We start from the raw sequence: 15,711 nt of genomic DNA on the forward strand, positions 1-15,711 counted from the left end.
AACATCTGTAGTTTAAATTAAAAAAACTGGCACTCACAACCGAAATGCCTCATTCAAAAATAGTTTTTGTCATTTGAAGTTTGTGGTTTTTCTTTTTTGATCTTTTTGTTTTTGACATGTTTTTACTTTCGCGGTTTCGCGCCACTCACGAAAAATAATCCAAATCCAAATTAATAACATTAAAACGTAGCTTAAACTTATAGTAAAGTTATTAGCTTGTAGTTTTTTTAACATTTATTTTATAATATAGTTTCCAGCATTTGTTAACATATTTGTTTATTTTATAATGACCACCGTTACCCGTTACTGATAATTTCTTTAAAAGCCTTTAAAAATTTCTTCAAAATATGAACAAAAAACAAACAAACATGCAACAGTTTAACGATCGGCATAATAAAAGTTACTTTTCACTATTGAATGAGAGCTCTGCTCATCAATATAAAGCTTCGCTTAAAAGGTAAGTAAGGTCAGGCAGATTTTTAGATAGATCTAAAAAGTTACAGAACATTAATAAATTTCTATTTTTTTGGATAATATCAACTTAATATTTTTGAAAAGATTATTTTCTTTTTTAGTGCATCAAATATCACATCTAATATTCTATTAGAAGAATCTTGGCGAGCTAATAATAAGGTTCTCAATGAAAATGCAATAGATGATATTTTAGGTGCTGCTAAGCAGCTTGTAAATAATTCAAATTCGAAAAATTCAACAGAATCACCTACTTCATGGAAAAGTGCCATATGGTAAGTAAGTCTAAACTTGCATGATTAACAGCATATTCTCATTAGAAAATGGAATTAGTAGATTCCCCACAACACTCCTCAAATATGGGTTGGCTATCACTATTTTAACCTATATAAATACAATAGACAGCTTCAAATTTAAATACTTTTCCTGATTCACAAAATACATTTCTTAAGTAATAATGTTTTAAATTACAGTAACCTGTCTGATCCACTAATAGTGTTTCAAAAGTATTTGCATTGTCAAAAATGCTCTGAATCAAAAAGAAGAAATGTAGACTTTTTGAAAACTACTTGTAAATGTGAACCACCCAGTCCACCACTATCAAATGTGTACAATGTTTCATCCTCTCAAGACTCAAGTCAGGAATCTAAAGAGGACACTGAAGTTTGTAAACCACAATCTTGTCCAGGATCTAAGAGACCACTAAATAAAGTACATATTTCTAAGAAAAATTCCTCCATAACAATAGATAAATATCATCAAAATAAGGATAATCCTCAGGAATATAATATTCAATATGATAAACCAAGAACAAGTACAAGTATGGAATATTTTGGTAAAGAAAAAGAATGTTCTAGAAGTAACAGTTATCAAGAATATGGTATGGATGTCGACAAACCTAAACCTTCCAGCAGGGATATTGAAGAGGAAGAAGAGAAAGCCCATAAGAGCCAAGTTGCTAAAATTATGTTTAAAAGCGCTAAGGAACAGTTGCTAGCAACTAACCCGGCCGCACGGAGAACGTTGGGGGCATCAAGGAAGGCTCAAGCTAAATTTATTTCACCAATGCTGGGCTCTGTGTTAGTTTCATAAAATATTATTTGCACTAAAACCAATAGATTCTCATATGTATTTCATACAAAATTTCAAATAACCTAATGGTCTCTTCCCTCATTAGTTAATATTTTATATCAATTCGTCTTGTATTAACATCCAATAAGTATATTTCACAGGGAGAAACAGGAGACAAGTAGTAGTCCGGTATCAGATGAACGGCTGAAGCACATTGATCCAAAAATGATTGAACTTATTGAGAGTGAAATAATTGACCAGGGAGCTCCTGTTGGTAATATGAGACGTGAAATATCATTTCACATCTTTTTCACTTTTTAATAAAAGTTGTAAGATAGGACTATCAGTCCTAGATTAGCCTATAAGCTATTTAAGCAATTGAGTAGTATATAAGCATTAATCAAAATACACACTTCTAAAATGTTAGTAATTCGTAGTTCAAAATCATACCAGGACTTGCCAAAACTTTTATTTACTTTTATTTTACTGTTAGTAATGAAAAGAGGAGCTCTTTAATTGACAGAAAAGGGTCACAATTATTTGCAAAAATTACCTGCAAACAAATTTGCAACTACTTCAACAATTATCAATCAAAAACTTTGAGAACCTAGCAGTAAGGTTCATTGTACTTTGAACCTTTGACCAAACAACTTCTTATGTTCAATTCTGAGCAATTGTAGACCATATGCTCCTGTTATTAAGGTCGTTCATATGAATAATAATTAATAGTCCACAATGAATTAAATTTTTTTTTGTTTTTCGACTAGCTTGGGAGGATATAGCAGGGCTGCAGTTGGCTAAGTCGGTGATACAAGAGGCGGTAGTGTGGCCGCTGCTGCGCCCCGACATCTTCACGGGGCTGCGCCGCCCGCCGCGCGGCATCCTGCTGTTCGGTCCGCCGGGCACGGGGAAGACTCTCATTGGTGACTTCTTGCTACTTGTTCGACAGACACTTACGAATATTTGAATTGCGCAAGGCGAGCGAGCCGCGCACAGCGATAGGTTACACGTGTCTCGTTGCGACCTCTGCTCAACACTTCCGATTTACATGCCCAACAACTTTTGAATATTTGAAAGGCAGGTTTGACGATCTGTTTGTAGTTCTGCGTTCTCTTGAAGGAGAACTTGGGGATGAGGAATCTATTGTCAAAATTTTCTCATAGTTTGAAAAACCGCTGAAAAGCTGGAAACATTTATTTGTCGAGGTGCCGTTCGTTGTATACTGGCTCGAGAAGTTTAAAAGTTTTTACCCCATAAAAAATCAAAGACTCAAATATGACGGACACTAACAAATATTTGAAACAGGACAATCCACAAAGGAACCTGCAGACTTGCTAGCACACTACCTTTATAAATGCAAGTGTTTAAAAGTTTTAGTTACTTATTTGAGCTTTATTTTGTTCCAGAGTTACTTTAAAACTGTAATATTCCATATGATATTCATTAAAAACAAAAGATGTCAAGGGCAACGTTTCCCAAATACTTGTGAAGAATATTGCACCAGTATTTTTTTGTATGTTTTCTAAAAAATTAAACCTAGCTAGAGAGATATAATATCTTAGCAATCCCTGGATTCACCGTGCGGGTGCCGAGTCAATCGCGTGGCAGAGAAAACCTCCGAAGTCCAGGACTTGTGACCAATGGATGTAGGGTTTAGGAACTCAAATAGATCGATTTATCGCCTCCAAAACCCCCTGTCAACTAAATTTTGTGTAAATAGTTGAGCTATTTCTGAGATTCAGAATACCTACTGGTGATATACAAGAATTGCTCATTTAAAAGTAACACGTTTAAAGATAGCAAATTTTGGAATGATAATTGAAAGAATCTCTGTTGTCGAAGGTAAGTGCGTGGCGGCGCAGTGCCGCGCCACGTTCTTCAGCATCTCGGCGTCGTCGCTCACGTCCAAGTGGATCGGCGACGGAGAGAAGATGGTGCGCGCGCTGTTTGCCGTCGCGCGCACGCACCAGCCCGCGGTCAGTTCATACCTCTGCATCATCGTCCATCATCATCATCAGCCGATGGTCGTTAACTCCTGGATATAGCGTCTTTAAGGTCTTCCAAACAGCACGGTTTTGAGCCGCCTACATCCAGCAGATATCCAGTAATAATACTTTGCATCGTCATCATCAGGGGTACATCTTTGCCAGTTGGGTGGTAACTAGCCACGGCTGAAGCCTTCCACCAGCCAGACCTAGACCAATTCAGAAAACCTCAATCGGTCCAGCCGGGGTAGTCGAATCCAGGACCTCCGTCTGTAAATCCACCACGCAAATCTTGACACTTGCCAAATCTATTTTTTGAACCATTGATTCTTACTTTAATTGAACAAAACTTCTTTGGGTTATGCGGCTCGAAGGACCAACAAAACACCTTAGTACAATACGCATGATCTTTACATACCATTTGTATGTGTGCATTAAAAGTGATCTTTAAATATCTGATCTATCTAATCTACATATAGATAATCGAATATTTTTATTGCATTTTTTTTGTTTTTTCTCTCATTTATTTATTACTTCTTTTTTTTTAATTTTTAACAATATAGGTATATATATTGCATTTTTAATTATTAATGATGGTAATTTATTGTAGTTTTTAAAAGTAATATGGTTGTGTCAGGTGATATTCATAGACGAGATAGACTCGTTGCTGACGCAGCGCAGCGACGCGGAGCACGAAGCCACGCGCCGGATCAAGACCGAGTTCCTCGTGCAGTTCGACGGAGCTGCTATTGGTATTCTTCTATTATCTATATTAATATTATAAATGCGAAAGTAAGTATAACTGTCACCTTTTACGGCTAAACGGCTGAACCGATCAAGATTAATTTTTAGTTTAATGGTAAATGGGACCTTGTAGCAAAACGTAGGGTCACAAAATAAAAACAGAAGGCGGTGAAATAGGGGTTGAAAGTTTGTGTCTTAAAAATTAGTTCAAAAATTATAAAAGAAGTACTAAATATAATATGATTCAAGAATTTTTAAAATTCAACCCGTAAAGATCGTGTGAATAAAGTTTGCGTGGACGCCGTTGCGGGCGTCTGCTTGTTAATTTATAATTCGTGGCGTAATAAAAAGGCTAGCGTATAAGATAAGCTGTTATGGTTCTGGAGCGAGCTCGGTTGGTTGGAGTGAATCCAGCGGGGACCTACACCAAAGGCTGCCAGTCCACCGAAGCGGAGCGAGGCAGCGGAGCCGAGAAACGGAAAAATATAGATTTTTCGCTTCGCTCCTCTTAGGGACTTGCGAACTAATTTAAAAATTCATATAAAACTGGTAAACGGAGCGGGGAATCAGATCTGTAACTCGGCTGCGCATTACTTTCTCACTTCGCTCCGCAGCCTCGCTCCTCTCTTAGTTCGTTCCTCCGCTAAGCTCAATATCTCCGCTCTGGTGGTCAATTGCGGCAACGGCCCAGAAGAAAGGAGAGGAAGAAGGCTAGCGTACACTGATGGTGTTCCATGGTGTACAAGCTAAACTGTCGGCAGGTGACGAGGACCGGCTGCTGATAGTGGGCGCCACCAACCGCCCGCAGGAGCTGGACGAGGCGGCGCGCCGACGGCTCGTCAAGAGGCTGTACATACCGCTGCCTGACATCGATGTGAGTGACATGCCCATTTGTATAGTAGAGGGCGCGTGAGGCATCGCTAGCCCCCTCCCGGCCCGCGCGGACCATCGATAGTGTTAATAACCAATTTGCCAAACTATAAAAGTGGGTACCTACGACAATAGTCCAACAGACGACAGGCGAGCATCGATTCACTACTTCTCAGTGATGACTTCCGGCCCCTACATGTTGAGCTACAGAGCACGTTAAACGAATTTAAGGTCCGTTTCTCAAAATACTAATAGTTTAAAGCTAAAAGAGTTTGTTTGTTTGATTGAACGCGCTAATCTCAGGGTCCGATTTGAAAAAATCTTTCAGTGTTAGATAGCCCATTTATCGAGGAAGGTAATAGGCTATATTTTATCTTCGTATTCCTACGGGAACAGGAACCACGCGAGTGAAACCGCGCGGCGTCAGCTAGTACCAAATGAGTTTCTAAGTACTGCTCTTTTCAGGCCCGCAAACAGATAATGTCGAACCTGCTAAAGGAAGAGACCCACGAGCTGACCGAGCGGGACATGGCGGAGGTGGCGCGCCTCACCGACGGGTACTCCGGCGCCGACATGAAGTCCCTCTGCTCTGAAGCCGCCATGGGACCCATTAGATCTGTGCCACTGTCGCAGATCGTCACCATTGATAGAGATAAGGTGAATCATTTAATAATTCTACACTTAATATTAGAGCCGTAATAACCCAGTGACCCTCTGCGTCCGATTCTGGAGGGTGTGTGTTCGAATCCGGTCTTTGGCATGCACCTTAAGTGATTGATCAATTGAAATGTCATTATCAACCCATATTCAGCTCGCTGCTAAGCTCGAGTCTCAGAATGAGAGGGCCAATCCACCACGCTGGCCCAAAGCGGATTGGCAGACTTCACACACACAGAGAATTAAGAAAATTCTCAGATAAGCAGGTTTCCTCACTATGATAAAGGATCTAATAATTTGTTTTTTTTAGGTTCGTCCAGTCAATGTTCAGGATTTCAACGCAGCACTGCAACGGATTCGACCGAGTGTATCGCAAGATGATCTCTGGCAATATGTCAAGTGGAATAATACTTATGGTCAAGGATTTTAGTGTGTTCTGAACACTTAAATAAATATAATTGTTATTAAAAATGTCTTGTTTTAATGTCTTTAAGGTCGAAACTTCTTCATGTTTCTCCTCGAGCACCTGTAAATCAAGCATTTATCATTATGAATATCCCTTTTAAAGAGCACACTGTTCTCAAAACTGTTATGAGTTAGATTAGTGGGTTTAGGGTGATTATGTATAACTCTGTAACGATCAAAATAAAAATCAGATGGATACTATAGATCGTAGTTACTAGATAAGATAATCTTTATTGCACAAGTAAATGGTGTATAACATTAATTCGTTGTATAGTTTTTGCTCAGAGGATAGTTAATTCATTTTTGCTTTATCTATTTTTTTGTTATAGTTTATGACTATTAATGTCAATGTCATTGCACTGTCATGTCATATTATTGTCATATTGACAGCAGATAAACAGGCAGAGAATTTGATTTGATTGAAAATTTTGAAAATAAGGCTGAAAATTGGCGGTATTTGCCAAAACAGAAAAAATGGACTTTAATATTGTGAAATACATGTGTAAATAAAACGAGTTTCTATATGATGATGTTGAATTAATCCTCGTAATAAAAATGGATCATGAAAACCGGGTAGTGGTACTGATTGATATGGACTGTTTTTATTGCCAAGTGGAAGAAAAACTGAACCCTGATTTTAAAGGAAAACCTATTGCTGTGGTGCAATATAACCCATGGAAAGGAGGAGGGTAAAGTCCAGATTTTACAAAAAATTACTTAGTCCAACATAGCAGAATGATTATTATGTTTTAAATATCTGAATAATCCATTGTTTCACTCTAGTAGATATTCACTCATGGGCATATCGTGATAAAAATTAGCATAAACTCTCTGTATCAGATTTCATACAAATCACTTCAGCAGCTTTGTATCTATGAATAGTTGAAATGGAAACTAACCTGGCTTATATAGTTTGCTGCAGATTCCCTATCAGCTGCACCCCTTTGGCTGGGTATAGACATTGGTTCTCCAGGTTAGGGATGCTGTGTCTTTGTAGCCAAGCAAAACAAAGACCACCCTTACGACTCAGAGCCCACTCCTTCATTCTCATTTGCGTGGACTGTCAGTCTCTCCTGATAACTCACTGCTGCACTGGGTTATTTCGTCATGTGCAGTTTGTATGCACATATTGAGGTACATATACTTATTGCTGATACATTGTGGGGTGTCAAACATTATTCTCAGTTCTTTACTTTATTCCAGGATTTTGATGTTGGAATTGATGGCTGTTCTCCACAGCTGCCGAATGTTGAAGTTCTGTATATTGTATAAAGTAAATATTTACCGTTATTATTACAGGATTATTGCAGTGAACTATGTAGCAAGAGCTATGGGAGTAACCCGACACATGCGGGGGGATGAAGCCAAGGAGAAGTGCCCTGAGATACAGCTGCCATCAGTACCCTGCCAGAGAGGGAAAGCAGATATCACAAAGTGAGGAATTCTTTTATTCTTCAGTACAAAAGGTCAGGGATAGCTCTGTGTCCACTTCAATACCCAAGGCCCCAAATGGAAACGTTGGAAATATTTCCTGACTAAGCTGCACCAATGACAGTGGTGGATTCACCAGCAGGCAAAGTAGGCTAGGGCAGCAATTTTGGGCCAAAATTTTTTTTTTTTACAGAAATAAAAAATATATAATAATATGCAAAGGGAAAACAAGTCTTGATTTTCATGACATTCAGTCAAAGACATGTGTAGGTAAAAGCATGAAAAATTATTAAATCCTCTGTAAAATGTCTGTAATAGATATTAGGTATCTATACCAACTGGTTTCTATGTGTTACCAAAGCATAATCCTAACTTTTGTGAAAATACATATATTTTTCTGCTTACTTACTTACTTTCTCACTTGCAAAATGTTTTTAGTTTGTTTTTATTATGTCTAGATACAGGGATGCTGGTAAAGATGTAGCAAAAATACTTCAGAAATTCACACCTCTGCTGGAAAGAGCGTCTATTGATGAAGCATATCTTGACATTACATCGCCTGTAAGTTATGGACACTTAAAAACATTTATTGCGAATCACAAAATTTTCAATAAACTATTATAAAATCTATTTGACTATTCAATACAATTTAACAAGTTTTAAAACTGATACTGGTGTGATATTTGCTTTTGGTTTGTAAGTTGTAGTTAGAGTAGATGCAGCAATACTTTGAAATCTACTTAGTTTAAAAACAAGATTGGATAATTATATTATTTATGTTTCTATTGACTTAATATTGCAAAGACAATTTACTTATTATTCATACACATTTAAATACTACAAGATTTTATGTTACTCTTTGTTTACAGGTACAAAAAAGACTTGAAACATTAAATATACAAGCACTAAGTAGTGACATGATGCCTCATACATTTGCCCTGGGCTACGACAGTATGGAGGAGTTTGTATCAGAAGTGCACGCATGCGGCTCAGACTCTATTGAATTTGATTATGAACATGCCAAGAAACTGCTTGTGGGGGCTCTGATAGTTAGTGAGATTAGAGCTGCAGTGTTTAATGAAACAGGTACAGATATTACTTTATTACCAACTATGAGATAATAGATATTCTTGAAGTAAAGTTATATATTTTTGAGAAAACTAAATTAAGGGAAATGGGATTTTTTCATTAACCTACCTATACCTATTTTGCTCCATAACTTAAAAAAGTCCAGATTTTAAATATCCCTTCAATAGATTAAAAGTTCAAGAGCTGTAAAAATCAAGATCCTAATTTAATTTTTGACCAATGGGCCATAATCATTCTCTGACACACATATGTGGTTAGAGTTTGTTTGCATAGTTGCCTTTTGAAGGTATTTCAAATGATAATTATAAATACTTATGAAAATAAATAGTCATAATATATTGTTTACATATTCCACATTCACAGGTTACACCTGTTCAGCCGGAATAGCCCACAACAAGATTTTAGCAAAGCTGGTGTGCGGCATGAACAAGCCCAACAAACAAACTGTGTTGCCGAAACACTCTGTCGACATTTTATACAAGTTTGTAACTACCCTATAAATAATACTTAAAACTAACTATAATTATAACTGTCATAACATATAATTCTTGTCTTACAGTTTTTACAACAAAAACAGGGGATATTGTTATTTTTTACTAACATCAATCTCTTATTAAAAAGTAGATGCACAATCAGCGTCCAAAAAAACGTCCCCACTCAAACAACTTCTTGGCACTCAATTCAAGTAGTCGCATTTGCAAATTCAACCTTAAGCTCAAACCTTAAGGTTATATTTGCTCTGAATTTGGGATATTATTGAATATTGGACTATATTTAAAAGGCTTTAGGTATAATTTTCTTTATCAATAATTCTAAAACTGTCAAAGCAAAATTGGCCAGTTTTTAAGTGAAATTTTCTACATGATTGTGCAGCCTTTTATTATAAGAGGTCAATGACTAACGTAGCTGATTCTCTAAATCAAACGATTGTTGAATAAAAATAATTTTGATTTTCTTTAGAATATAATGATTTAAAAATATATTGTAAATCTTACTTAATGTATTATCTTACATTACAGAACTTTATCAATAAAGAAAGTGAAACATTTAGGAGGGAAGTTTGGCGACGCTGTGTGCGAAGTGCTGAGAATCAAAACCATGGCGGAATTACAACATTTTACTGAAAAAGAGCTCCAAGCCAAATTCGATGAAAAAAACGGGTAGGTGACTTTTTAAACAAACAAACTTCTGTTGTATTATAATAAAGACAAAGTATTTTAATTGCAGTACTTGGCTGTACAACATTGCACGTGGAACCGATCTAGAACCGGTACAAGCACGATTCAATCCCAAAAGCATTGGCTGCTGCAAACAACTTAGAGGCAAAGCAGCACTTCTAGACTTGGATAGCTTAAAGAAGTGGTTGAAAGACTTGGGAGACGAAATCGAGGACCGATTGGAAAAGGATGCGCTGGAAAATAATAGAACCCCGAAGCAAATGGTTGTAAGCTTTTCCTTGCAAGTTGATGGCAGAGACATCAGTAGTTCAAGGTCGTATAATTTCACATCTGAAGATGACCTGTGCGGTGAAACTTTTTCGAATAAAGCGTTGGAATTGGTTATGGATAGCTCTGAAGGGTGCAAAACAAAAGGTGAGGTTTGATAGCTATGGTCTAGCAAGTTCATTGGTGACACTCCCATGATATGCGGGCGACAGGCGGAAAGACTTCGCGGGTGTGAAATCGTGCGTGCGGGGAAGTGAGGTGCGTCAGTTGTGGGTTTTTCTTTCATCGCTACAAGCACACGGCCCGCGCGGACCATCGAATGTGTTACGAACGAAGTTGCCAAGCTATAAGATTTTGACAGTAGTCTTGTAATTTTCAAGTATATGTTCTTTTTATAGCCAAACACTGTACAACTGTTTTTTTTTTTGGTGCAAATGTAAAACTGTTGGATATTTATAATACATTTTTGTTTTCCAGATGGTGAAACTAACAGAAGATTAAAAGCTCCTTTCAAATTTCTAGGCATTAGCGTCGGCAAATTTGAGGACAATAACGAAACAAAGAAAACTAAAACAATTAATGACTATTTTTCAGCTGGTTCCTCGAAAGATATACATACTTCTAATGAAAGTAGTACTAAAATGAAAAATATTCCTAAAAATAATGAAGGCAAAAACTATGTTCTGCAAAAATTTTTAAATAGCGGGAAAGGTTCCCAAAAAGTTGATATTAGAAAGGAAGAAGAGAAACTAGGTAATGCGGGAGTCATAGAAGCAACTCTGGATCGACAAGAATCATTCTTCGCTAAATATCTCAACAAATATAATAACACAAACACAAATCAATTACAAGAATCTGATGTCAATAAAGAAAAATCTCATATAAATGTAAATAGTTGTAATAATATAGTACATTCTATAGATAATGTGGAAGGTAACTCTAATCTTAAACTTAATTCTACTGATAATGAAGCTATGAATGTAGTTAATAATTCGAATACAATAGAATGTAAAGTTATTCCTTGTGGCGATGACAGCAATGATACAAATTATTCTAGTTCGACAATTAATGACGAAATAAATAAAAGTATTGCTCTTTTTGAAGAAGACCCAGAAGAAATCGTTCGTGTCAGTAATATGAGAGAACTACTGAATAAAAAAGAAGAGACATTAGAAAATGACGTAACACACAAAAATTATGAAAGAAATACAGTTGAACCGCAACCGACACGTCTATCACCCTTGCTGCCTAAACCCAAAGATGTTAGCATTATAAATTGCTCTGAATGTGGAAAACCAATACCTGTAAATAAATTAGATGAACATGCTGATTATCATTTAGCGTTAAAGTTAAGAGAGGAAGAGAGAAATGAAGTGCGTAAAGAAAGAGAAATTAATGCTGTAAAAGATCTGGACAACAAAGAAAAACACCATAAAAAGAAACCAATTTCGGAAGAAATGAACAATAAAAATGAGACACTGACATCAATTACAAGTTTTTTAACAAAGATAGACAATGGAGTACCCACAAGAATTTGTTCAGAATGTGGAAAGAAAATTGTTGTAGAAAAGTTTTTAGAACATCAAGATTTTCATGAAGCCCAAAAGTTAAGTAGAGAGTTAAATAAGAGAACAGCTTTTCCTCATACAAGTGTAACAAGTACGAGTAGTAGTAAAAGGAAGAGGAAACCTGGTTCACCAACCAAGAAGCCTAAAATGCAATGCAAGTCAATAGATCTGTTTTTTCGGTAACATAATGAGTTTTTCTGTAGTTTTCGAATATTTAAAAATTAATAGCAATGGACTGAATCATGCGAATATTTATATTGTACAATGTGTAAATAAAATTAAGTTGTTTCACGTTTTACGTTTTATTCAAATTATTTTTTCTTAATTAAAAAGCTTTAATAGCACCACGGTTAAGCCACAGAAAACATATGTACAAATAGTCAAGCTACCGGACTACTGGTATTGTTGGTATGGTGTGTAGTTAAATTTAAAATAATGAAAACAATATGTATCTGGTTCAAAATCTTTCAAATATAGGATTTTGATTTGGTCTGGTCCAGTGGTTAGCCTGCGCCGCTTCAGACGAGGTCCGCCGCAGGTCGTACATGTAGTACATTAAAATTTTGATACGCGCGGTCGGGGTGACGGCCTTCCGCCGCGCCCCTACTATACCGCTGACACCTAAAATATAACATTGCGCAGCTTTCTGCATGATATTATGAACGCGTTAAATTCGATTCGAATTAACCATGAGACTAGTTTTTCTTCATTCGGAAGGTTCGCGTTCACTACATACGCGCGGAATTTATTCCGTTCGGAAAACAAAATATGTGAGCAACATTTAATGTATTTTATATTGATTTCATACATTTGGTTTCCGAACACCGAACAAGTGAATGTGGCTGACGTAATATTGGACAGATCAATATTTCGGGTTGCTCATAGAAATTTTAGTTCTCTCTACTGATGTTCAAATTCACGCATTTGCATTTCTATTGCTTTGTTGTTGAGACTTGTGCTAATGCATAATAGGCAATAAATAAAACAAAGAGCTAGTGAAAGCACAGTATATTACAAATGTAAGGTCTACACATTGTGCAGCTCGGTCTGCACCTTGCGCCAGGTGTCGAGCGGGCCGTGCTCGGGCCGGTAGCGCACGTTGCAGCCGTCGTTGGCGAGGCGTCCGTCGTCACGCAACTTCTCATACTCGTCGCGGTCGTACTTTGTGAAGCCCCATCTCTTGGATACATAGATCTGGGGAAAGAATCTACATAAAATCTCCTACCAAAATGGACAAAACAACAAAGACTAACTAATACGAGAGATAAGTAATTATTGCATATTAATATAAAGAAAGATATTTAAATACATAACAATAAGTTGGGACAAATTTATTGGACATTTTTCAGAAGACATTTGTTATTGGATGCACTGAAATCTAAATCTGGAAGATAACTCCAATGGAACACGGCCACAATAACATAGTTCATTATATTTATAATTTCATTAAAGTTATGATCTATGAGCAAAGGGATCTAACACCTAACTCAAGGGTGTATTATTTCACTGAAAATTTCATAGAAAAAACAAAAGTTCAGTACTGTACCTGACCTACTAACTTGTAATATGTAATAACTAAATAATCTAAAGGCTTCTTCCTTTAGAGCTGTTTAGCTTGGCCATCGTGCATAGCCACTTAGGCTAACGAGTGGAGCATTGAGACAATTAATAATACAGATAAATATAAACACAAACCTTCTGACGACCAGGGAACTTGAACTTGGCACGACGCAGAGCCTCAATGACCTGCGCCTTCCACCTGTCACTGGAGCGCACGGACATGATGGGCTGGCCGATGCGCACACGGGCTACCGTGCCTTGTGGCTTGCCAAACGCACCTCTCATCCCAGTCTGGAGCCTGGAATTTATTGATACAAATAATATTACGACTGTTGGGTTAGAACAAATTTGTTATTCTGTTCATAGTTGTTCTTGGTTACTTATAATACAAGGTAAAAACAAGGTGAAGCTTTTACATTAATAATCTAAAATAAATAATAGATCTCTTTCTTCTGTCTAAAGTACAATAATTAAGGCTAGACTCAGCGTCACTGAATTAAAGAACAGATTTATAACCAGCCCAAGGTGTAGGTCTTTAATTAGAAATCTAGTCTAGCTCCCAAAGAGAACTAAGATAAGAGTAGATTTATCAAACAGAAGAGTGGCTTATTTGATCATGTGCCATGATGCCGAACAAAAAAAATGTCCTTGTAAAATGCAATGTTTAAAAGTACTTCTATACTAATATTATAAAGAGGTAAAGTTTTTGAGGTCGTAGATGTAGAGGGTAATGTCTATGTCTTCCCAACCAATTTTGGAAATTCTTTTACCATTATAAAGCCATGTTATTTTCAAGTGTCTTATACTATATTTTATCCCCATAATTTTAACAGCGCTGGAAGTATGCAGATGAATAACTCCAGTTAGTTATTGATAAATTGTGTTTCATAATTTTAATTGTATTTTATAAATTTAATTTCTGTCTTTGAAATTTTTGAATCATTAATCAACTTTATTTATTAATTAATAGCCAATTACTATTACTAAAATCATTCACATAATTATTGTGCAATGCTAACTTACATTTGCAGAGTCATTATTTGTAATACATGAGCTTGCAATTTATATCATGACAGTGATTTTTCCGTAACCTTTGTAAGCACACAATTCTAATGCATATTGAGATAACAAATCTTATCAAATATAACTTTTTATTTCACTATTAATATTCTAAATCCTAGTTGTTATATAAAAAGGTAAATTGAAAAAGAAATTATACTTTAGTTTTCTTAACACAGTTACCTAAATAGAATAAGAAAAAAAGAAAAATTAGAGATATTAACTACTACTATTGTATGCTATTTTCAAAATCTAGTTAGCTATGTTAATCCTAATTTTAAATGTTTGCTTTTGTAGTATAGTATTTAGGAGCCAAATTTAGAGAACTTTAAAGGTAAAGCACATACTGTACCTTTAAATTATTATTAAGTTCATCATCATCAACCGATATTTGGCTCACTGCTGAATATATGCCAATAGTCTGCCACACTGGCCCAATGCAGATTAGCAGACTTCACTCACACAGAGAATTAAGAAAATTCTCTGGTATGCAGGTTTCCTCACATTTATTTTCCTTCACCGTTTATTTAATTTCTTAAAATGCACTGTAGCACATTTTAAGTTTTAACACTAATTTTTACGAAAAAAAAATAATAACGAAAGTTTACTCACCTATCAGCCCCAGCGCATGACAACATTTTGTTGATGCGGATAACGTGGAATGGATGCAACCTTATGCGGATGTGGAACTGGTCTTTGCCGCAGTTCTTCACCAAGTATTTGTTGCAGCAAATGCGCCCGGCCTCCAGGGCTTCAGAGCTGAGCTGTTCATACTCGTCGGACACCAAGTGCACGCATAGTGGGAAGTCGTCCACGGCTGCTTTCTTTTTGCCCAAATCGAAGATGCGAATCTTTGGATCAGGCACACCACGGCAGAACCGCGATTTTGGGTACGGTTTGTTTTTACAGTACCGATAGCTAAAAACACAGAAACACTTAATTATTTAGATAGAACAATAAATAAAAAAATTATTCCACAAGAAAGTTTTCTGACAGTTCACGATATTTACCATCTCGCTGGTCGGCGCCCCATTGTGAACTGAAATACAAAGAAAAATACACTTAGTACATGAAAACGAACTTAAATATTACAATTACACGGCAAAATATGCTGATAACACAGTGATTTTTTGAGATTTTAATCGAAAAATTTTAATAAGCACCTTCACAAGTGGCACCCCGACTTTGAAAGAAGTTTGACAAATTTGACACTTGACAGGTAGTGTGACAGTACGACTACTATTTTTTAACTGGCTTTACGGCTCTGAGTACTAGTGTTTACGCCTATTTAGTTCG

General features: G+C 36.4%; 3 protein-coding genes across 3 annotated transcripts; 2 read left to right on the top strand and 1 right to left on the bottom strand.

The window, feature by feature from the left end:
• Positions 1-98: 98 nt before the first annotated feature.
• LOC112054271 (fidgetin-like protein 1) lies at positions 99-6,269 on the top strand. Its single transcript, XM_024093976.2, has 10 exons — positions 99-457; positions 576-746; positions 945-1,550; positions 1,704-1,816; positions 2,310-2,465; positions 3,385-3,518; positions 4,165-4,279; positions 5,033-5,145; positions 5,607-5,798; positions 6,109-6,269. The coding sequence occupies exons 1-10, from the start codon at positions 348-350 to the stop codon at positions 6,226-6,228; spliced, it is 1,830 nt and encodes a 609-aa protein (XP_023949744.2). The 5' UTR covers positions 99-347; the 3' UTR covers positions 6,229-6,269.
• Positions 6,270-6,629: 360 nt separating this feature from the next.
• On the top strand, positions 6,630-12,087 carry LOC112054270 (DNA polymerase eta). The gene is made up of 8 exons (XM_024093975.2): positions 6,630-6,952; positions 7,563-7,697; positions 8,153-8,255; positions 8,564-8,780; positions 9,147-9,264; positions 9,803-9,943; positions 10,011-10,375; positions 10,706-12,087. The coding sequence occupies exons 1-8, from the start codon at positions 6,819-6,821 to the stop codon at positions 11,977-11,979; spliced, it is 2,487 nt and encodes an 828-aa protein (XP_023949743.2). The 5' UTR covers positions 6,630-6,818; the 3' UTR covers positions 11,980-12,087.
• A 702-nt stretch (positions 12,088-12,789) lies between these two features.
• LOC112054272 (60S ribosomal protein L10) lies at positions 12,790-15,705 on the bottom strand. The gene is made up of 5 exons (XM_024093977.2): positions 15,579-15,705; positions 15,426-15,454; positions 15,028-15,333; positions 13,492-13,654; positions 12,790-12,990 (listed from the first exon to the last, which is right to left on the bottom strand). Exons 2-5 carry the CDS (start codon positions 15,446-15,448, stop codon positions 12,823-12,825), a joined length of 660 nt encoding a protein of 219 aa, XP_023949745.1. The 5' UTR covers positions 15,449-15,454; positions 15,579-15,705; the 3' UTR covers positions 12,790-12,822.
• Positions 15,706-15,711: the final 6 nt, after the last annotated feature.

The sequence above is a fragment of the Bicyclus anynana genome, chromosome 5, assembly GCF_947172395.1.
Source record: "Bicyclus anynana chromosome 5, ilBicAnyn1.1, whole genome shotgun sequence".
Lineage (NCBI taxonomy): Eukaryota > Metazoa > Arthropoda > Insecta > Lepidoptera > Nymphalidae > Bicyclus > Bicyclus anynana.